Here is a 22,604-nt window from a genome sequence, read left to right on the forward strand (position 1 = left end):
TTTCCCTTTCAAAAACGCTAGGTAAATAATTGAAGTAACAGCATAATAATGCCAGAATACAAAAGAACATATTGAAAGGGGAAAAAAAAGATGGCATTTTACTGGTCAAAATAAACAATGAAAAGGAGAAAAATCAAAAATCATATATGCATCAACTACTACTTCGAGTTTGGAAATTCTGGCAAGTCTTGTGCTAGAACAAATCAGGCACAATAGTTTAATCAGTAAACTTTGTCTAAAATGTTCAAGATAAACAAGCACTTAAGACAATGTGTGCAAAAGGATTAAGGAAATTAACTTTTGAGTCAATACAATTTTGCGATGATAAATAACATTTTGTTCTTCTAAACAAAATACCAAGCTGCTTTTAAAACCAATAGTAAGAATGTTTTGGTTTTTTTTTTAATCCTTCCCCCACTGGTAGAAATGTCTCTCATATTTTGTTTTCATTTCTACAGCCTATCTTGCAATGAGGCTTGTAAAGAAACTAGGGCAGCATAATGTACACAAAGGTACTCTAAAAAAAGGCAACAAATGTTATGAGATGACAGAGAAAAAACAAATATTCATCGTTAAACATAAACGACTCCAAACAGGAATGTCAATTCACATTCTGACAAGCATACACTTAAGTTTGGTGTAAATGTTTAATTTTATTATGCCTCACAATGTACATTGTGGCATGTCATTTTACCATTGTGTGACAATTCATTGGTTGTCATATCTGAACACAGTATTGCTTTGGAAAAGATACACAATGGGAAACTGACAAAAGAGAGCTGTTGATTAGGAAAATAAGACAGAAAGGATGGTTAATAATCATATTCTTCAAAGCTCTTTACCATCTGACCCCAAAAGGTGCCAGTCAATAATCCTATATTTCAGTATACATGAGTACAGAGATTTATCCTATGCTTAGAAATTAAAAAGACTAAAATTCTTGCATTCCAGGCTATTATTTCTGGTAGACTACACAACTTTATAGTTACTCTGCCAAAAATAATTTAAATATTTATTCAAAGTCACAGTAGTTGGGGTCTCTGAAATGTTCAATGTAGTGTTAAATTTAAGGGTATCTTATTATATTCCTTTATTAATTTGGGTTTAAGCCCTTATTAAAAAATGAGCTGAAAGAAAATTAGTATTTTTTTTACTTAAAACCTATTTGTCCATATAAAATAAAACTGGCATCTAGTTGAAATGGAAATTTCTACTTTAAAAAATAGTGTCCAGTAGAAAAAACTGAATGTCAATAAGTGAAAAAAGAACATAGCAGACATAATGTTAACTTGCATTAACTACAGCTTATACCATTTATCTGCAGTAGATCTAACCCAAATTAGTACAATCATCACACTAGGGATAAATTTAATAAATGGTTAAAAAAAAATACCAAGTACCTTGTTTTATTTGGTTTCACAATATTCTTTAACAATACCACAAAAGGCTTTATCATATGCAAAGGAATCTAATAACAACTCTCAAAAAATTTTCTTTTATGATGACACCTCAACATATTTTGATTTCAAACTAGGCAGGAATTTTCACTGTCACTACTACAGAATAATTCTAAGTAATCTTTTGTCATCAGTAGAGAAATGCTACATTTTAAAGTAGAGTCCTTCCAGTTGTGGTTCATCCCTAAAGGACTCTTTTGAGATCCCTTACTAAGAAAGCACATAAAAGGGATATGGCAAAAGAGGAAAAATATTAGAATCACTTTTTAAAAATCTGTTTATGTCTACCAAAAAAGGGATGAGTTTAAATATTTAACAACTCAATTTAGATTTACTGTACTTGTCAAATTTTCTTTTTAAAAAGTCACTCACAAAGTATTAAGTTCTTACATTGAGTAGTGGATGGTTTAAATAAAAGTTGGGAAAATATTTAGTCCTGAATCACAAAAGGCAGCATACTCATTGGTGGTCTAAAATTTCATAAACCCAAAAGGACACCCCTATCCCCAACCCACATTTTAAATTAGCTAATAAGTGGGAAAGTATTCCTTTACTAGCCAAAATGCACAAAAGTAAAATTATTTAAAGAAGGTTGAGGAGAAAAGGAGAGAAGAAAAGATTTTCTGAAAATGTGCAGGTGATCTCAATTATTGGCCACAAGAATATCTCATAAGATAATCTTTACATTACATAAACCCACTAAACAAAATGTTGCCAGTGCCCTAATACCACAGGTCAACTGATTTTTTCCCCCTCAAATCAGTGAGGAACTTTTTATTCAGAACAATTTCATTTTAAGACATCTGCAGTGATAGGCTATCAAACTTTATTCTGAATAACAATAAAGTGCTGAACGGTAATTACCTGAATTTTATACATTTGTAGTCTTTATTTATAATTTACTTATACTTTTAAGTCAAAAAAGCCCTTTCTGCTTTAATATCAAATTGTTGTGCACACATTATATACATTTTTTTTTTAAATATAGCTTTCAGTAAGGGGCTAAGGAGTACTGCAACCTTCTTATATGGCTAAAAGATAAAGACAAATCATGCAAGTTAATTTTTAGGAAGTGTATTTAAACTTAAGGAAAAATGGGACACTTATTTGAACCTTTTATACCATGAAATTATACCATTTACTAAAATATTATTAAACTAGATGCCTAGGTTTAGATTGGCAAGCATCATGCCACTGACATGCTTTAGTTTCTTGTAACTAAGGAAGGCAATCTTTAAAAACAAGGTGATCTGTAATTTTATACTATGAACATCTATTTCTCATTAAACTGTGTGATTAAATTTGAGATAACTTTGAGCAAATCCATACACAATCACACAATTAGTACATGCAAAACAGCACTGGTGCAGCATGAAAAGTATGCCAGTTTTTATCTAAAGATTTTTTTCCTTTTGTTTCATGATGCAAGATGGCAGACAAATTTCATCTGGGTCAGTGAGTGACGAATAGGTCTCCCAAATTGAGCACATAATAATTTCAGTGTATTAGAGAAAGCAAATGCACAAATATCCTGGGGGAAAAAAAAACCATCAGAAAAACTTTAGGCAACTGACATAGCTCTTTAAAAAAAAAAAAAAAAAAAAAAAAAAAAGTCATGCTGTGAAGTGTTCTAATAAAATAATTTAACAAACTCTTCAAAACAGTGGTTTGAGCTGAAGTTGGCAAACTGCTGCATAGAAATATGCTAACATACAACAGTCATGTGTAAGCCAGTGCATAGAGAATATAAAGCACTTGTGGTAACTGCAAATGGTAAAAAGTCAATAAAGCTTGTACAACCCAGCAATGAATCATTACAAAAAATAAAAATAAAAACCAGAAATGTTCAAGCCCAAGCTCCCTCTCTATGGCTACTCCACTCTCTCTACCCCACCCCATTCCCCTCAAGAGGGGAAGGGAAGGCAAGAGAACAAATGGGAAGGCAAAGAGGAAGGGAGGAAGGAAAGAAAAAAGAAAAAAAAGGATGGTAGGACATGGGAAGGAAAGGAGTATGGAGGGAAGGAAAGAGGAGAATAGAAAGAATAGTGGGAAGAAGGAAGAGAAAGAAAGGGAAGGAGGAGGAGAATAAAACAGGAAGAGGAAGGGACAGGCAAGCCTAGCCAGGAAATTGATAGAAAAAAAGGGGCAACAAAAAAGGCTTTCAATTGCTCGATACCTGCAAACCAACAATTGTATAAAGAGACCAGTGAAAAATAGAATTCAGTCCCCACACCCAACAGGCAAATAAAACAAGACAGACAGGGCTTTGGCAGACAATTTTAGGAGTTTGAATATGGCGTTACATTTATCAATAATCCACAAAACAATATATGGCATATTTATATTAAATATGGGGCAACCAATTCGGCAAATCTGATGCTCATAATGCTTTAGCCAATGAAAGCACAATGTTATCAAGTTATATGAATGCTGGTGTTATCACAACAGTGCTCAAATATGAAACAACTGTTACCAACTCGTGCTTCAACAGTATTAAGAATTCAGTCAAATTATCATCTATGAAGTAAAACAAAGTTCTCCAGCTTTTCTGGGATGTGCCCTTTGTAACATATGCTATGATTCACTATAACACGAGCAGCAAGACACTGCAATGTTGTATGATTTATGGGCTGGATCAAATTTTTAGCTATCTCCTTCTCATCCAACAAGTCACTAGCAGTTTGTTTGTGAGAGTTTGTGGCATCAAAATGTGAACCCGATTTGATAAGGAGGTTCATGATGTCTGGATGGTTGTTAAGTGCAGCAATGTGCAAGGGACTGTTGTCATCAGAGTCTCTGACATTCACATCAGCACCACATTCCACCAGTACTGCAGTAACTTGCAGAGATGGGAATTTACAAACAGGATATCGACCTACACACGTGGTATTCTTGTCCACAGCCAGATGAAGAGGGCTAAAGTTATTCTTTCCTCTAGGGTGCAGCTTAAGAAACTTGTATATAGTTTGCTTCTTAAAATGATCCTGTTCTGGAGTACAAGGAACTTTTTCTAACAAACAAACTAAGTGCAAAATGATGGAAAGGGCTTTATTCAACTGTATTTGGTCAGGTGGACACTGAGTTTGTTTGATAGCTCTATCTATCTCAAGGACGCTTTTGCACAATATACCCATAAGATCATCAAATGTAACGGTAGTTCCCAATAAGCCTTTTGCCCTATCCTGTAGCATGAAAGAGAACAACTCTGCAAAAGATAATAAACTACTAGCAGTCATTGGGCTCAAGGGGTCCAAATTGTTCTGCTGCATATCCAAAGCATATTTCCACAGATTGATGCATCTTTTGAAATTTCCAGAGTCTGCATAGACAGCACCTCTGTATCTAATATAATAAGATGTATCTGGGTGAGAAGGACCAAGAATACGTTCTCTAATTAATAGAGCTTGCATTCTCATCTCATCAGGGTCAGCAATAAGGTTTTCTAGTTCTTCTGCACTGTTCACCTCCTTGGCATAGTCATAAGCCATTATTAATGTTTGTGGTACAGGTTTGCTGATGATATTAGTCCTGTCACTGTACCTCATGTCCATTGCTCTTTTCCAGTATTTCAAAGCCCCAAGTAGATCTCTTTTTTTGTCTACAAATGTAGCTCCCAAAAGTTCTAAGGCATTAATGCGTTCTGTCTTGCTAGTCTGTGCATGTTGTGTCAGAAAATCCACAATATTTGTGTGACCTGTCACACTTGCTGACAGAAGGGGAGTCATTCCATAGCCATCCTTTTCCATCTTGGCACTATACTTAAGAAGCATTTTCATGATGTCCAAACTTCCAGATTCTGCGCAATCATGCAGTGCAGTGTTTCCTTAGAAAAAAAGACAAGGAAATTACATGTTTTTATGGATAAATACAATGTAGCACATATCCACACTATAAAAGTAGTTTGTTCTCATGCTAAAAAAATTTTTGAACATAATAGGTCTACATCTGATTCCAATTGTGGAAAATTAACTATGTATTCTCTGAATATAGTCTATAATTTTACAGTGAAATAATCTAAGTAGATGCTGAAAAAAATTACTATATAAAAATGTTTACTATAAAGAGTTTTTTAAAAATTTCTTTCTATGTAAAGGTACGGTACGATTCCTATTCTTCTCTCTCCCCATCTTTATTACTTTTACTTTCTTTCTCTTTCTAAGAATATAATTACTAGCTGGCCTCAAGTCTGGCCAAACAAAAAAGATTGGGGAGAGAGGAAAGTGGAAGTAAGTAGTCCACATTAAGACCAAGATAGTAAATAAAGAATTAAAGGAAAGTGTGTAGAGTTTAGATCCAATTTAAAGAGAAATATGCATTTATGTAGTACTAGATGCTAGGCATTATGCTGAGCTCTTTACAAACATTATTTTATTTAATCTTTATAACAACTTCAAGATATAGGTGCTATTATTATTCACTGATTCAGACAAGAGAGATTGTGATTTGCACAGGACCACATAACTAATTAAGTTCCTAAGGCTGATTTTGAAGGCAGGTCTTACTGACTGAAGGCTCTCTGCACTGTATCCACCTTACCAGCTTTTGCAGGTATTCAAATAAGGAATTTAATATTGTATATTCAGAGAAATGATACTGCAATTTAAAAAATGTGGGCCATTCAACATTAATTTAAAAGTTGATACTGAAATACTTTCACATTTTTCATTGTTATTTAAGTTCTTACCTTTTTTAGATGTTCCAATACTAGTCTATTTCCTCCTATACATAGATTAAATTGATGGATGTTGGGACACCGTTGAAAAGTTTACATGAAACAAAACTAAGGGATGAGGAACTTAAAGCCACTCAAAAATATATTGTTGTTTGGTTATTTTTCAGTTGTCTGACCCCTCTGGATTTTGTAAGCAAAAATACTGGAGTGACTTGCCATTTCCTTCTCTAGCTCATTACATAGATGAGGAAACTGAGGTCAATAGGGTTAAGTGACTTGCCCAGGGTCACACAGCTAGTGTCTATGGCCAGATTTAAATTTAGAAAGAGAAGTCTTCCTGACCTTAAGCCCAGAACACTATCCACTGTGCAATCTACTTGCTTAGATATATTAGCTACCTGAGCTTAATGAACACTTCATGTAATGCATTTTATTGTGCTGTAATACCTTTGGGACTTCAAACTGTGATTCTCCTTTTTTTTCTGGGATTCCAACGCTGTGTCACTTCAGTGATAGATTCTTTACAAAGGAAAAAACCCACAAAACTCTTCTGATTCTCATGCTAGTTTGGGGTTGCAAAAGTAAATACAAAATGAGATGCTCTAGAAATCTCTGTGGGATACCTCAATATTAAAAGAGCTCAAAATTCCCATTAATAATATACTTATTCTGCTAACAAAAGACTTCTATGAAATGATGCAAAGTGAAGTGAGCAGAATCAGGAGAATATCATACATAATTAATAGTAAGACTGTACAATGAACAAATGTGAATGACTTAGCTATTTTCAATAATAAATGATCCAAGACAATCCCAAAGGACATATGTTGAAAAAAGCTATCCACCTCCAGAGAAAGAAATCAATGCAGATTGAAGCATACTATTTTTCACTTTCTGCAATTTTTGCTTTTTTCCCCCCACTCTGAGTCTGTGTCTTCTTTTATATGACTAATATGGTGATACATTGTGCATGATGGAACATGTACATCTTATATCATATATCAAATTACTTACTGTCTCAGGGAGGGGGATGTAAGGGAAGGAGAAAAAAATTTAGAACTCAAAATTATTTTTTTAAATAAATTGTTAAAAACTGCCTTTATATGTAACTGGAAAAAAGTAAAATATTACAAAAAATAACACACTCATTCCTCTAAAATGCCACAAAAATCTATCTATAATAACACTCTAGCAGAATCTTTTATTTTTTATGTTATATGTAAAGCTACAAGGGGAAAAAACACAACACAATATTATTCCCCTTTTTTGCAAAGAAATATAATGCACATAGCAAGTACAATTGAGAGATCAACAAGTATTTACTAAGCACCTACTACATTCCAAGAACTTTATTAGGTATACAAAGACAAAAAATTTAACAGAATAGAATGAATCTTATAGAAAGTCGTGCTCTATTCATATAAAGTCTAGGCTTCTTAGAAGTTACTACATAAAATACATAAAAAACTATTAACTATATAAAAGTTTCATCATGTTACATAAAAGTTAAGCTCTACAAGTTATTAACTACATAAAAAAAAGCAACACTACTCCTAAAAAAAAAAATCCAACTCTATAAAGAAGTTACTTTTCCTTAATAGTAAATGATCTACCTCAAGTTATTCTTAAATTAACTATGTAAAGCAGATCTTTAACTATATCCCCCTTTTTTGTTTTCAACATTCACTTTTATAAAATTTTGACTTCCAAATTTTTTTCTTTCCTCCCCCAAACAATAATTTAATATAAGTTATTCATGTATAATCATATTAAACACATTGGTCAAGTTGTGAAAAATGAATCAAAACAAAAGGGAAAAACCACGAGAAAGAAAAACCAAACAACAAAAAGAGTTAAAATAGTATGCTTAAATTTGCCTTCAGACTTCAAAGTTTTTTTTTTTACTGGATATGGATGTCATTTTCCATCAGGAGTCCCTTAGATTTGCCTTAGATCGTTATATTGCTGAGAAGAGTTACTAAGTCTATCCACATGTTGACCATTCCACAATGTTGTTATTACTGTATACAAGATTTTCTGATTCTGCTCACTTCACTCAGTTTCAGTTCATGTCCTTCCAGGTTTTTCTGAAATCTATCTGTTCATCATTTCTTTAACATAATAGTATTCCATTCCATTCACATACCACAATTTGTTTAGCCATTCCCCAATTGATGAGCATCCTCTCAACTTCCAATTTTTTTGCACCCATAGCAAGAACTGCCATACATAAATATTTTTGTACATGTAGGTCCTTTTCCCTTTTTTTATGATCTCTTTGGGATATAGTCTCAGTAGTGAATCTGCTGGATCAAAGGGTATGCAAATTTATATTCCTTTGGGCATAGTTCTACATTACTTTCAAGAATGGTTGATCAATTCACAACAATGCATTATTGTTCCAATTTTTGACATCTCCAACATTGATCATTTTTCTTTTTCTACCAATTGATTTGTATGAGGTGATAGATCAGAGTTGTTTCAATTTGCATTTCTCTAATCAGTGATTTAGAGCATTTTTTCATATGATTGTAAAAAAGTTTAATTTCTTCATCTGAAATCTGCCTGGTTCATATTCTCTAACCATTTATAAACTGGAGATAACTTGTATTCTTATAAATCTGACTCAGTTTTCTATGTAGCTAGAAATAAGACCTTTATTAGGAACACTGGCAATAAAAATTATTTCCAAGCTTTGTGCTTTCCTTTTTAGTAACTCTCTTCTTTAAATAAGAAATTGAACATTAAAAATTAATGGTAGAGTTAGAACTAAAACTCAGATTTCTTAATTCCTGGTCTAATGCCCTAACTTTATTTCCAGTAACCACTATCTCAAAATAAAATTTCAAGATCTATGACTTTCTGTGAATTTTTTGAATAAATTAAATTTGCCATATCTAAACCTGCTATTCGAAATGCTTTGGCTTAACATTGTTATATTAACATTAATATTTATCATGCAAGAAGAAGCACAAATTAATTTTAGTAGAAAATAAAACTGTTAAGAGGTGAAGATGAAGAAGAAATTCATTAAGGTTTGAAGAGATGTAATATTGTCTAGGGAACAGCAAAGATAGTTTGGTGTCCTGCTACTTTAACTTAAGCTGGTTTGTTTCCCCTGTAGGTGTCATTAACCATTTCCCTAAATGATAGCTATGAAGGCTAAATTGGAAGCAGGACTGGTCTAGGTAGGGTGCTACTAGACCACATTGTCAATACACCTATTGGTGGCAATTGGTCAAGAAGTCAAGATTTATTAAATGTCTACTACATGTCAGAAATTTTGCTAAGTGCTGGGAACACAAAGAAAGACTATCCCCTCCCCCCCACAAAAAACACCCAATCTGATCTCAAGCTGCTCACAATCTAATGGTCAGCAATCATTGCTGCTGGCAGTAGATAGGCACCCTTTCCAATATAATTTTTCCCACTATTGACTATAGTGGATAGGCTGGAAGGTCTCTTGATATGAGGGACACTAATATCTCTTGGACTCAGGTTCTTGGGTTATCTCCTTAAGCATTTGAGGGGAGATGGTGGTCAAGGTGGTTGGTGATGGTTTGCCTTGCCTGGCACAATCGTGGACCTCTTGTTTATTCCCCAGGAGGAAAAAAAGCAAAAGAATAGCGTCATGAAAATGCAGGGAGGAAAGAGAATCATTTACTAGCAACATTTTGGAAGAGAACATATACATTTATAAAAATAATATTTTTTTAAATGAAGGACAAGATCAGAAAATACTTTATGTAGTAAGTAGCACTTGAGATGATTTTTAACTTTTAAATTTTTTAAATTAAAAAAAAATTTTTTTTAAATGGGGGGCTCTAAGAAGTAGCAGTAAAGAAACAGGACATCCTAAGAACAAGTGACATCAAGTGAAAAGGCAAAAGGTTTAGGAGACAAAATGTCCTGCATGAAGAACAATAAGGCCATTTTGCCTGCATCTTAAGAGTATTTTAAGGGAATGCTTATATAAGGTAGATCCAGAGCTAGGTAGTAAAGGGCTTAGAATGTGATTCCAAGGACAGGAACTATCTTATTTTCCATTTGTACCCCCAAACACTCAGTACAATGCTTGGCTTGTAGTAAATGCTTAATAAATTCTTTTCCATTCCATTTCATGATAGCGCAGTGATAGGAATCTTAGTTATAAAAGTCATAGCATTTAAGTGTAGTGGCTGTGGGTGTGAGGAGATCAAGTACTTCAAGCCCACAGTGAAACAGGATTAGTCACACCAAAGTACCAAAGAAAGAAAATGTTTAGTCCAAAATAAACTGAAGAAGTACAACTATGCATCTAATGCTAACAAGAGTCTAATAGTCTTTTAAAATTAAAGACAGTAAGAGGGACCTAGAAGTTAGAGGGAACTGCTACTAGAATAGTGGATAGAGCACTGTGTTTAGAATCAGGAAGACTTTTTTCAAATCTGGATTCAAAACTAATTATATATCTTCACTATTTAGGTCCACCAATTCAGTCCAGAATTTAAAGGAGTAGAGATAAAGAATTATATACAGTTGACCTATTTAGAAGGTTTATTAATATAGAAATAGATTGTGTATATATATATACACACTGATTCTGTAGGAAAAAAATTATATATCTTTGCTGTCCTTGGTTCTGATATTGGTTCTTGTTTGGAAAGATGAAAGGGCAATGTAGAAGATAACTGGCTTGGTAAATAAGAGTACTTGTCAGAGGTCAGAATTGAATTCAAAAGAGGCCTCAGATACTTAGTATCTGTGTAACCCTGGACAAATCACATAACTTCTGTTTACCTCAGTTTCCTCAGTAATAAAATGGGGATAATAATAATACCTATTTCCCAGGTCTGCAATAACTATAAAATGATTAGCATAGTGTCTGGCACAAAATAATGTTATTTATTCAGTCAGGTTCGATTCTTTTTGACCCCATATCAGATTTTCTTGACAACAACACCGAAACGGTTTGTTATTTCCTTTTTCAGTGAAAAAAGCAAACAGATGTTGTGACTTGTCCAGGGTCACAAAACTAGTGAGCGTATAAAATTAGATTTGAACTCGGGTCATTCTCAATTCAAAGCCAATGTTTTATTCACTGTCCATTTTGTCATTTCTCGTGGCAAAATAACGTTCAATTATATTTATATATTACAATTTGTTTAGCTGTCTTCCAGAAGGAAGACCTTCCCTCCCCCTTAGTTTCTAACTACAATAAATGCTTTTATACATGAGTCTTTCCCCTTTTTCTTTAATTGCCTTGGGGTTTTGTAATCCATGAATCAAAGGGTTCATTGTAATTTATTAACTTCTGGGGGCTTAATTCCAAACTGCTTTCTATAACACCTGGCACAGAGTAAGTGTTATATGACTCTTAGATATTGTTGCTGCTAATATTATCCTCTACCTCTTAAATTTTTCCACAAAGAAGCTCTCTGTTTTTTTTTTAAGGAATATTTTATTTCCCTTAATAAGCTGGAAAATTGAAAAGTAATTTGTAATGGGCTGAAACTGAGCAGATGCACTGAGGTTTGGACAAGCAAGCACTTAAGGATAATTACCAATTGGACAATATTCTATTAGCATTTGCTTGGAAAATGGCCCGCCCCACTATTCTGTGCTGGCTCCACTGGTTGGTGTAGAGGGAGATTGGGAGGAGGGATAAAAAGGGTAAAGTAGGACAAGTGAGAGTGACTCCTGGCCAGATTCTTGTAGCCATTCCTCTCATGTCCACAAAGAATAAAGATCAAGGACTTTTGCTTATCCTGGCTCTGGCTGATTTTAAAGTATCCAGGATGCTAACAGGATCATCATAATAATTCTCAAACTCATTTACTGTCTATTCTGAGAAGCATCCTGACCCGCACTTTGGCTATGAAAGAAATACTAAATTTCACACATTAAACAAGTCACTATAAAATTCTCCCTCTCCTCCATAATTTTCATTTTTTCCAAATTCCTATTTCTGGTTTAACTCAAAATTTCAAAAATCTTCAAAATCTTCATAGCTGTTTCATATCAATGGATAATCTCGTTTATGTCTAGTGAAAACGAAAATTCAGAACCGCACAAACAAAATCAATGCAGCTAGAATATGAAAAGCTATTTGTGGGATAAAAATATCTTTACAGAAAATACCTGATAAAAGTCTAATATCCAAAACACATAGGGAATTGATATAAATTCTTAAGAGCCATTGCTTCTGTAACAATGTATTCCAAATTTTTTCTTCCTCCTTCCTCTTCCCTTCCCAAAGACAGCAAGCATTCCCATATAGGTTAAACATGTACAATCTAAACATATTTCCATATTTTGCCATTACTTACAGATTAGGAATCAAAGGATACATAGATGATTTTCAAAATAAATTTAAAAAAAGGAAGCCATTAATAAGTATATAGAAACCATTAACATAAGAAATAGAAACTAAAACAACTTTTAAGTTTCATCCCACTTTCATCAGATTGACAAAGAAAGCAGAAATGGTAAATATTGAAAAGACTGTGAAGGCTAATTGTACACTATTTCAAAGTCCGATTCGTTTTGTACAGCAAAATAATTGTATGGACATGTATACATATATTGTATTTAACTTATACTTTAACATATTTAACATGTATTGGTCAACCTGCCATCTAGGGGAAAGGGTGGGGAGGAAGAAGGGGAAAGTTGGAACAAAAGGTCTTGCAATTGTCAATGCTGAAAAATTACCCATGCATATATCTTGTAAATAAAAAGCTATTAAAAAAAAAAAAAAGACTGTGAAACACAGACATCATAGGCAAAATGTGAATTGATCTCAATTATTCTGGATATTAATTTGAAATTATACAAATGACACTTAATATATTCTTTGATCCAGCAATACCACTATCAGGACTAATATTCAATGTCAAAGAAAGGATACACAAAAAATACTTTATAGTAACACTTTTTGTAGTAACCAAAATGAGTGACTTTGAGAAAAAGGAGTTGTATTTATATGATTATAGTGGGATAACTACAATGTAAAAAATGATAAATACGAAAATTAAGAAGACTTGTATGCATTGATACACAGCAGAGTAACGAGAGCCAAGGGTAATCTACATGATGATCACAATGATACAAAAAAAATGTTATCAAATGTAGCCAATATGTTTATTGGCTTTGCTTATTTATACTTTTCTGTGACAAAGAAGGGTTTTATGGTGGAAATATGGACACATACACACAAAAATCAATGCTAATTTTTAAACAAACTAACAATACACATGATCAAATTTAAATTAATATGCCAATCTAACAATGTTTTCTGGCCCAGTTTGTCTCTGTATCTCACCCTAGCACACTTTCTAACCTCAGTGAAGGCAGGTTCTTGCTTTTTCAGAAAAAATATGCTCCTTTTATTCTATGTAATTCATACCAATTTGGATCAAGGGTTCTTAACTTTTTTTTTTATCATGGATTTGACAATCTGATGAAACTTATGGGCCACTTGTTTATAAAAAGTATTTTAAGTTTATAAAAAGCCGCTTTTAAGTTATCAAAAATAGAATGGGACATGTCTGCCTTGTAGTAGTTTATCAAAGCTTTGTATGTTTTAATTTACTACATGCTCAGCAAAAGTTAAATATGATATGGTTGCCAAAACAGTTGTACTCTGCTGCCTCATTGCTATATGGAGCCATGTCTTCTGAGCTTTGGTTTCCTTATCTGTAAAATGAGAATAATAATAATACCCACCACACATAATTATTGTGAGGATCAAATAAAAATTATGTAAGTCAGTTTGGAAATTCTAAAATATTAAAATGGGCTACTATTATTTAAGTTAATGTGTGCCAATGCTTGGGATTATTTTGTCCTATTACAAAAAAGATCAGTTCTAATTTTGCCAACAATCAATTATCAATAATTTTTAGGAAACAAATTTATGTCTTGATAAGAAAAAAGTATTTTTCATTACACAAATATACCATATAGACATTTAAAAACACATGTACTCTTGAAAGTCTACTTGCCAAGACTCAGAATTATATAAAAACAAACACTTCAAACAGTCTTTATGCAAAAAGGATCAGAATAATTGGAGATTTGGTTAGACTGGCTCAGTGAAAGAGATCAGGTACACTATAGAAGAAAACAAATAAAAAAATCACCCTGATAAACCCAAAGATTGCAGTAACTGGGGTAATTTGATACAAACTTCTAGAAAAACTGGAAAGCAATCTGGTAGAAATTAGGTATAATATTTCATACAATATACCAAGACTTAAAGCTCTAAAAGGGTATCTGACTTAAACCTAATAGATGAAATCAAGAACAACAGAGAAATTAACTGACACATATCTCTGGATAGGGGAAGAGCATATGATCAAACAAGGGAAAGAAAGGATCACAGAAGATAGAACTTTTTGATTAAATATTTTATTTGATTCTCATGTTTCTTTTCATTGTCTATCCTTCATATTAAATCAGCTGCCAAATCTTTTCATTCTACCTCCACATCTCCCACATCCATCCTTTTGTACTACCTTACCCAATTCATCCACTTACACAGTAGCCTCTTAAATGCTATCCCTGCCAAAAGTCCTCATTGTCACCTCCAATCCATATTCTATTCAGTTGTTAAATTGATATTCCTAAAATGCATGTCTAAAACACTATACTGCTTTAAAAGGTAAGTTAAAAAAAAAAAAAATGTGAGGGCCCCCTGTTGCCTCTAGGGTCAAGTAAAATTCCTGTTTTATCATTTAAGTCCTGCACTATTTGGCGACAGCTCACCTTTCCAGTGAAAGTATTCTAGTGAAATTGACCTACTTGCTATTCCTAGCTCTGACATTGTATAAAGCGTTGGATTTAGAGTAACAAACTTGGTGGAAATCCAGGTTTTGAAGCTCACTAGCTATGTGACCATAGCTAGTGCTATATAAAACTATGAGTTTCAGTTTTCTCATCTGTAAAATATGAATGTTAAGAATAATAGCAGAAGTTTTGTGAGAAGCAAATGAAGATAATATGTAAACCTTTAAGTACTATATAAATTTGAATTACCTTGATTTTGCAATGGTTGTGGCTCATGCTTTTCCAGAGCACTGTGACCTTTGGGTGCTCTAAGTTATTTTACCTAAAACAATACTTGCCCTAGCTTCTTTATGTGTATCTTTGTATGTAATATGAACATTAGTGAAAATTAAAATGAAAAAGTGTGGCAAACCTTTAAAAACTGAATTTTAAGATGGAAATGTATGCTTTTCAACATATATAAAAATTAACACTTCTGATGATATTGAGGAAAATATAATTTCTGAAGACAACAAACAAGTGCAAATAGCAGAGGTGCTCTGTGCCTCAAGGGCCTAAAAAAAAGTAAATCCTTTCATATAAAGATCTATAAAATATTATTTAAATGATAAAAACAAAGAAATGGAGGAGTAAATGGTGATGAGACAAATACCACAAGGCAGAGTTAAATATTGCTTAATGTCATTTATAATTTAACAGAAAAAGGCTAACAACACAATCTATTTATATTAATGGCCCTTACATAATTTTCATTACTGTTCTGAGTTATAAAGAGAATGTAAAAGAAGAAAAATGAAATTTATCAAGAATCTATGATTCCTCATTAAGGACTTTCTGTATTCCTAGAGTGTTACAAAGTCCTTAACGAATCATCATAGATTCTTGTGAGTGCTACAGGGCAGCCAGATGAATGGAGAAGTAGGCCTACAAGATTTATCTTCCTGAATTTCAAATCTGGCCTAGGCTAGTCACCTAACCTTGGTTGCCTCAGTTAATTCTTCTGTAAAAGGAAATGGAGAAGGAAATGACAAACCACTGAAGTATCCTTACAAAGAAAACCTCAAATGGGATCTCAAAGAGTTGAACATGACTGGAATAAGAGAACAATCTCAAGGTATTACAAATTATATTGATGAACCAACCTCCAAAAGTGCCCCTAACACGTTTTTTTTCATTTAATAATACAAACTTTAATATTACTTCCCCGGGGGGGAAGGGGAGAAGAAAAGGGGAGGCAAGGCAATTAGGGCTAAGTGACTTGCTTGAGGTCTGGCAGCTAATAATTATTAAGTGTCTGAAGACAGAATTTGAACTCAGGTCAGAGCCAATGAGCGATCCACTGTGCCATTCAGCTGCCCTCTATAATATTACTTTCTATAACTTCTCACATTAATATGATCACAAGTAAGCAGAGATTATCTCTTAATATTACTGAGTTTCAACTAAAAAGAAGGGCAATATTATATCTAAATATTCTTATGTTCAAAGAACTTATATAAAGTTGGCTAGAAACAATTATGTCACTGTTATACACTTTGGGGAAAAAACAAGGCTTTCCATGTCAAAACACTGACTCAAACGTTTTCAAGTATTGAAAGAAAAAGACCTTCAAAGTTAACACTTATTTAAAATTGTATAAATAAGCCATTTTCCTCTGAAAAAATTAGGAGGTAGCATTCCTGATAACTTCAATGCACAACCCTCTCCCCCCATTTTTAAATCGAATACCTAACAGTAAAGGGCATTTTAAGATTTTTCTAGCTTGCCTCATTTAATAAATGTTGTACAAATATGCATTTTAAAAGAGGCATACAACAAATATGTTTTAAAAGAAAAGATTCTCTTCTTGCACTTAAAGAAATTCTCCAGTAAGGTCAGTTTACTGACACAATTTCCTGCAAAAGAACATATCCTTCTATTTGGTAAAAAGCCAACTTCGATATTTTATATTCAGTACATTTTACAAATAGAAAAAGATAAATTATCTGAATACATTAAATAAAAACTAAAGAATATATCTGATTAACTGAATCTTGTTTTCTGTAATCCTAGGCAAGTCATTTCACATCCATGTACAAATTTACTCAACTATAAATTAAAAGACAATGCTTATCATAGTGTTTTAAGGGAGTTTTACAAGAGGATTCAAGAAAAGTAAACAAGAGAACACCTAGTAGTCAATACTAATCAATACTTTTAGAAAAGACTTAAATTGTAGTCACTTTAAAATAAAAACACAGACCTTGAACTTACCTTTAACACTTTTTCTATTAACATCAGCCCCCTTTTCAAGTAAATACTGAGCAATTTCTTTATGTCCTTTGTAACATGAAATCATTAAGCATGTATGACCATGACGGTTTGAAACTTCCAAATCAGCTTTGTGTTCCACAAGATATTTGACTATTTCCAGGTGACCATCAAAACAGGCAGCCCTAAGAGGAGTTGAATTAGTCAAAGTTGTGTTGTTGACAGATGCTCCGTGGTCTAGCAAGGATTGGACTACCTTCAAATGTCCTGCTGCAGAAGCTGCCCATAAAGGTGGGGCCCCCTCAATCGTTTCACCATCAAAATTCACAGAGCCTCCAATCTCTATGGAGGCACTGCACTGCTCCAGAAGGTATTCCACCATGTCAAGGTGCCCATATCGGGCTGCCATCAAAAGTGGAGTGGCACCATTTGTTTTTTCAGAGATCAACAAGGCCACTTCCTCTTTTGATTTGCTTGCCAGCAACTTGGCAAGAAGGCGCAGCTTGCCATCCCGAGCTGCATTAAACACTGCTGTCTTTAGATCCATTTATGTCCAATTGAGTCTGTGTCTTGTTTATCCTTCAGGAACAAGTTCCTGCTTAACTTTATGGGCAGGGCCAACAGTTAACAGGAACCAGAGTTCAATGACAATCACTGCAACTCAGTATGGATACAACCACGAAAAATGTCTGTTGTCCTACTGCCTTCCAACATCTGGCATCTGAGATCACCAAACTGGAAAAAAAGATTTAAAGTTACCATATTTGTATTTGGTACAGACATACCCTCAGCATAATGGTTCCTGTGACAATTAAAAAAAAAAAAGTTTTATTTTTTTTTATTGTTTTCTTAATTTTCCTAAAAGCTCTTGTGGGGGCCAGATTACACCAAATTTTGGCCCTATATTATGCCTACAGAGCTCATTTTATTGTTTCTGCTTCCAACTCTAAGCTTCCAAGCTTCTAATTTTGTGGTGCACACAGCAGAGAGTTGGGAAAGTAAACAGTTGGGGTCCTAATGAACTTTTACTTTATCTCCTGGCAATCAACGTCAAGGGCACCGACCCCCAAGTGGGAGGCGGGGATCCCGGTAGAGAGAAAACAAAAGGTCCGAAAACAACGAGGCCAATTCCAGAAATACTAACCAGAAAGATCCTCATCCTTTTCAACTTCCCCCTGAACTTCCTCAACTCAGGGCACCTCGAAAACCCTAACTTCCGCTCCCTCCGGACCCCGAAAGCTCCACCCCATTCCCGACATCCCCCAGCAGATTCCTCTAAAGCCTGGGGGTTTTCCCACATGACCCTCAAGCCCTCTTCTCCCCAAGCCCGGCTCCGCCTCCCAGGCCTCACGGCCTTCCCGCTTCTCCCTGCTCCGGCGCCGCTCCCCGCGCCCCGAAACTTCGACTTTCCCGCTGTCGTGCCCAGTTCTAAATTCCCTGTGAACCGGCTCCAGGCTGACCTCCGAGCCCGAGGGGTGCCCCAGCCGCCACCCACCTGCCCGAGCCGGCTTCCCGCCTCTCACCGCCGTAGCTGGGTCGGGTCTCCGGCCGCTCCAGCTCGGGCCGCCGCCACCCCCTTCAAATGATAACCGTCGCCGTCTGAGCCGACGCTTCCTGGGCTGCCCTGGTCTCCTGGTCGGCGTCCAGCTCCTCCATGACCCGCAGCAGAGGAATTCTAGCCGCCCCACCGCCACCAAAGCGAACTGGGCTAAGTCACCTCCTTTCGCTCCTCAAGATGCCGCTTCAGCAGCAGCCATGGCGGATGTGGTAATGGGCTCTAGGCGGGGGAAGCCTAAAGTGCTGGCTCACAGCGCTGACGCGACCGCCGCGCCATTGGGTTAGGAGAGGGCGGTGGCTGCCGCGAGCAACCGCCCTGGGGCGGGCCTAGCGTGATGCGTGGTGCGCCGGACCAGGCGCTGGGGGAGGGGAAAGGAGGAGGGAAAAGAAAGCAGAGGAGGCGGAGCGAAGGGAGGCGGGGCTGCCAAGCGCCGCGGAGCTCAAGGGAGAGCCGGCCGGCAGAGACCACGTGCCCGCCAAGGTCTCGTCTCGCGCGTTCTTGGCCTGGGGCGCGAGGAGAGAAAGGCCCCTGAGGCCGGGAACCTCCGATTGTCTCCTCCGGTCCTTGGGCTGTAGCTGGCCGGTGAAAGGGCTTCCTTCCCAGCCTACTCCATGCCAAATGCAGGAAAATTAAGGTATATATTTCTCTCCCACAGAATGATCTAGAAGGGATAGAATGTTCCTTTTTTGTCTGTCTGGCACCTTTACTTCATGATTGATTGGGAAACTCTTGTGAAGAAACTCCCGTCGATATAGATGGGCAATTCTTCAGAAGCCTGGAGAGACTTCTGGCAGCCCATGTGGCCTGGCCCTCTGGTTTTACAGAGGAAGGAAACGAATCTCAGAGTGGAATTTGTTTTTTTTTTTTTTTTTTTTTTTGGGTGGGGGGTTTATTTTTTTTTTTATTTTTTTTTTAATTTAATAGCCTTTTATTTACAGGATATATACATGGGTAACTTTACAGCATTAACAATTGCCAAACCTCTTGTTCCAATTTTTCACCTCTTACCCCCCCACCCCCTCCCCTAAATGGCAGGCAGAGTGGAATTTGAATCCAGGTTTTTCCGTTCCAGTCAGTGCTCTGCGATGTCTGTGCCACAAAACATCCCCTCAGCCTGTTGGTGTATTAATGCTACCGATCTTACCAGAAATAAAAGTTATAAATATGCAAATATTATATAAAAATATATAAATATAATAAAATATAAATATTATATAAATATATAAATAAAAAAGTACGACTGTATAATGCATTGGATTCAAACTAGTGCTTGGTTTTTAAAACTACTAGAATACCAGGGTGACCTAGTTGCTGTAGTTAAATTGTTTTCCCTTTTTAATCCCTTTCTAAACCAGTTCAAAACTGAGTGGATGCCCATCAATTGGAGAATGGCTAAATAAATTCTAGTATACAAATATTATTGTTCTGTAAGAAATGATCAGCAGGATGATTTCAGAGAGGCCTGGAGAGACTCGCATGAACTGATGCTGAAATGAGCAGAACCAGGAGATCATTATACAGGGCAACAACAAGACTATATGATGAGCTTTCTTCAAGAATGAGATGATTCAAACCAATTCTAACTGTTCAGTGATGAAGAGAGCCATCTACACTGAAAGAGAGGACCTAAATGTGGACCACAACATAACATTCTCACTCTTTTTTTTTTTTAATTTATTTTTATTTTATTTTATTATTATTTTTTATTTAATAGCCTTTTATTTACAGGATATATGCGTGGGTAACTTTACAGCATTAACAATTGCCAAACCTCTTGTTCCAATTTTTCACCTCTTACCCCCATCCCCTCCCCCAGATGGCAGGATGACCAGTAGATGTTAAGTACATTAAAATATAAATTAGATACACAATAAGTATACATGACCAAACCGTTATTTTACTGTACAAAAAGAATCAGACTCTGAAATATTGTATTCTCACTCTTTCTGTTGTTATTTGCTTGCATTTTGTTTTCTTTCCCAATTTTTTTCCTTCTTGATTCAATTTTTCTTGTGCAGCAAGATAACTGTATAAATATGTATACACATATTGGATTTAACGTATATTTTTACTATATTGAACATGTATTGGACTACCTGCCATCTAGGGGAGACAGTGGGGAGAAGAAGGGGATAATTTGGAACAGAAGGCTTTGCAAGGGTCAGTGTTGAAAAATGACTCTTGCACATGTTTTGTAAATAAAAAGCTTTAATTTAAAAAAAAAAAAAACAAAAAAACAGTTCAAAGCCACCCTGCTCTCTCAGTTCACTTGACCTCTTAGTAAAGAGGTTGTTCTGTTAAACCTGAGCTTTGGATTGCTCCCACTATCTGCTGCTTTGATTCTTGCTCACCTCATTGGTTCTTGATTACCTCCAGGAGCAAAAATGCTCTGATTAGCATTCAAAACCCTTTATAACCTAGCTTCCTCTTACCTTTTTAGTCATCTTATGTACTTATGTATTCTGTCATAAAATGACACCAACCTCCTTGCCCTTTATATTACACAGAATACTCCTCTCAACTCCAGACATTTTCACTAGTTGTTCTCCCCTCATTGTTTTACCCCCCAGGCCTAGAATTCTCTCCCTCCCTAGCTCTAGAAACTAGAGCTCCCACTCAGTTTCTAAGTTTCCTTCAAATCTTAGCTAAAATCCCACCTTCTATGAATTATTTACCAGCCCACCTTAATCTTAGTTCTTTCCTTCCAAAAATGCAAGATTTAGAAACTGATTGGATATGTGAGGTGAGGGAGAATGAGAAATCAGGGATAATGACAAGATTACAAATAGTGGTAGCTACAGCAAAAAGAGGAAGTTTGGAAGAAGGATGGTTTTTTTTGGGGGGAAAGTCAATGGGTTCTCCTTTTGCCATGTTGAGTATAAGGTATCTCCTAAGATCTGGTTAAAATTAATGTCTGCAAAACAACTAGTGATATGGGATTGAAGAAACTAGGGCAGAAATGGGAGTCATCAAAGATTCACTGATCCTGACATACCTTCCTTTCTCCACAAAAGTTGATGGGTCCTTACTTTATGAAGCATAAAGATGTAAGTATACATAGCCACCACCCTCCGAATTAGTGGGTAACTAAGACCACATAAGTCTCTGTACTCTGGTGACTAACTGACCAGACACGTTTCCAGAGAGAGATGAAAGACACAACTGGAGAAGCTAAGTGCCACTGTGTCCTTCTTGCATACATATCTTGCTGTACTATGGCAAAGTAAACTTCCTCCTTTATTAAATGTTCAGTATCTTTCTGATTTCATCACAGCATTGAGTCAGAACTAAACAGGCACTAGCTTAAGAGCCATTGCAATGAGTGATGAAGTTACTAAAAGAATAAAAACTAGCACACAGCAAATAACTATATACAAAGCAAGCAATATACAAGAGAAATTGGAAATAATTAACAGAGTGAAGTCACTAGTATGTAAGTGATGAAATTCAGAGTTGTTACTTAAAACAAGACAAGATAGTATACTGGTGGAGTTGAGGAAGAAGAACATTACAGACATGGGGGACAGCCAGAGAAAATCCCTGCAATCAACAGATGGAAGAGACTATTTATGGAACAGTTAAGAGGCCAATGTCCCTGGGTTAAAGAACAGGTGTTAGGGACTAGGGTATAAAAAGACTGAAGAGGTAGGAGGGAGCTAGGTTATGAAGAGCTTTTAACATCAAAAAGAGCATTTTGTATTTGCTTCTAGTGGCAATGGAGAACCACTGGATTTTGTTGATAGGGAGGTGACATGATCAGACTTGTGTTTTAGGAAAATCACTTAAGTGAATGTATAGAAAATAGATTGGAGTGGAGAGAAGAATTGGAAGAGATTAGTTTCATGAAAGTTCCAGGAGGAAAGGTTATTCAGGACAGGAGAGTCAGCATGTCATATAT

The 22,604-nt window shown here is 35.5% G+C and overlaps 1 protein-coding gene across 2 annotated transcripts; it reads right to left on the reverse strand.

The window, feature by feature from the left end:
* Positions 1-360: 360 nt before the first annotated feature.
* FEM1C (fem-1 homolog C) lies at positions 361-18,749 on the reverse strand. Of its 2 annotated transcripts, none has more exons than XM_031968511.1 (3): positions 18,672-18,749; positions 17,152-17,883; positions 361-5,280 (listed from the first exon to the last, which is right to left on the reverse strand). In XM_031968511.1, exons 2-3 carry the CDS (start codon positions 17,693-17,695, stop codon positions 3,971-3,973), a joined length of 1,854 nt encoding a protein of 617 aa, XP_031824371.1. In that variant the 5' UTR covers positions 17,696-17,883; positions 18,672-18,749; the 3' UTR covers positions 361-3,970. The 2 variants fall into 2 exon arrangements, with proteins under 2 accessions (XP_031824371.1, XP_031824376.1); XM_031968516.1 differs by having other exon boundaries at positions 18,644-18,701.
* Positions 18,750-22,604: the final 3,855 nt, after the last annotated feature.

The sequence above is a fragment of the Sarcophilus harrisii genome, chromosome 1 (assembly GCF_902635505.1).
Source record: "Sarcophilus harrisii chromosome 1, mSarHar1.11, whole genome shotgun sequence".
NCBI lineage: Eukaryota > Metazoa > Chordata > Mammalia > Dasyuromorphia > Dasyuridae > Sarcophilus > Sarcophilus harrisii.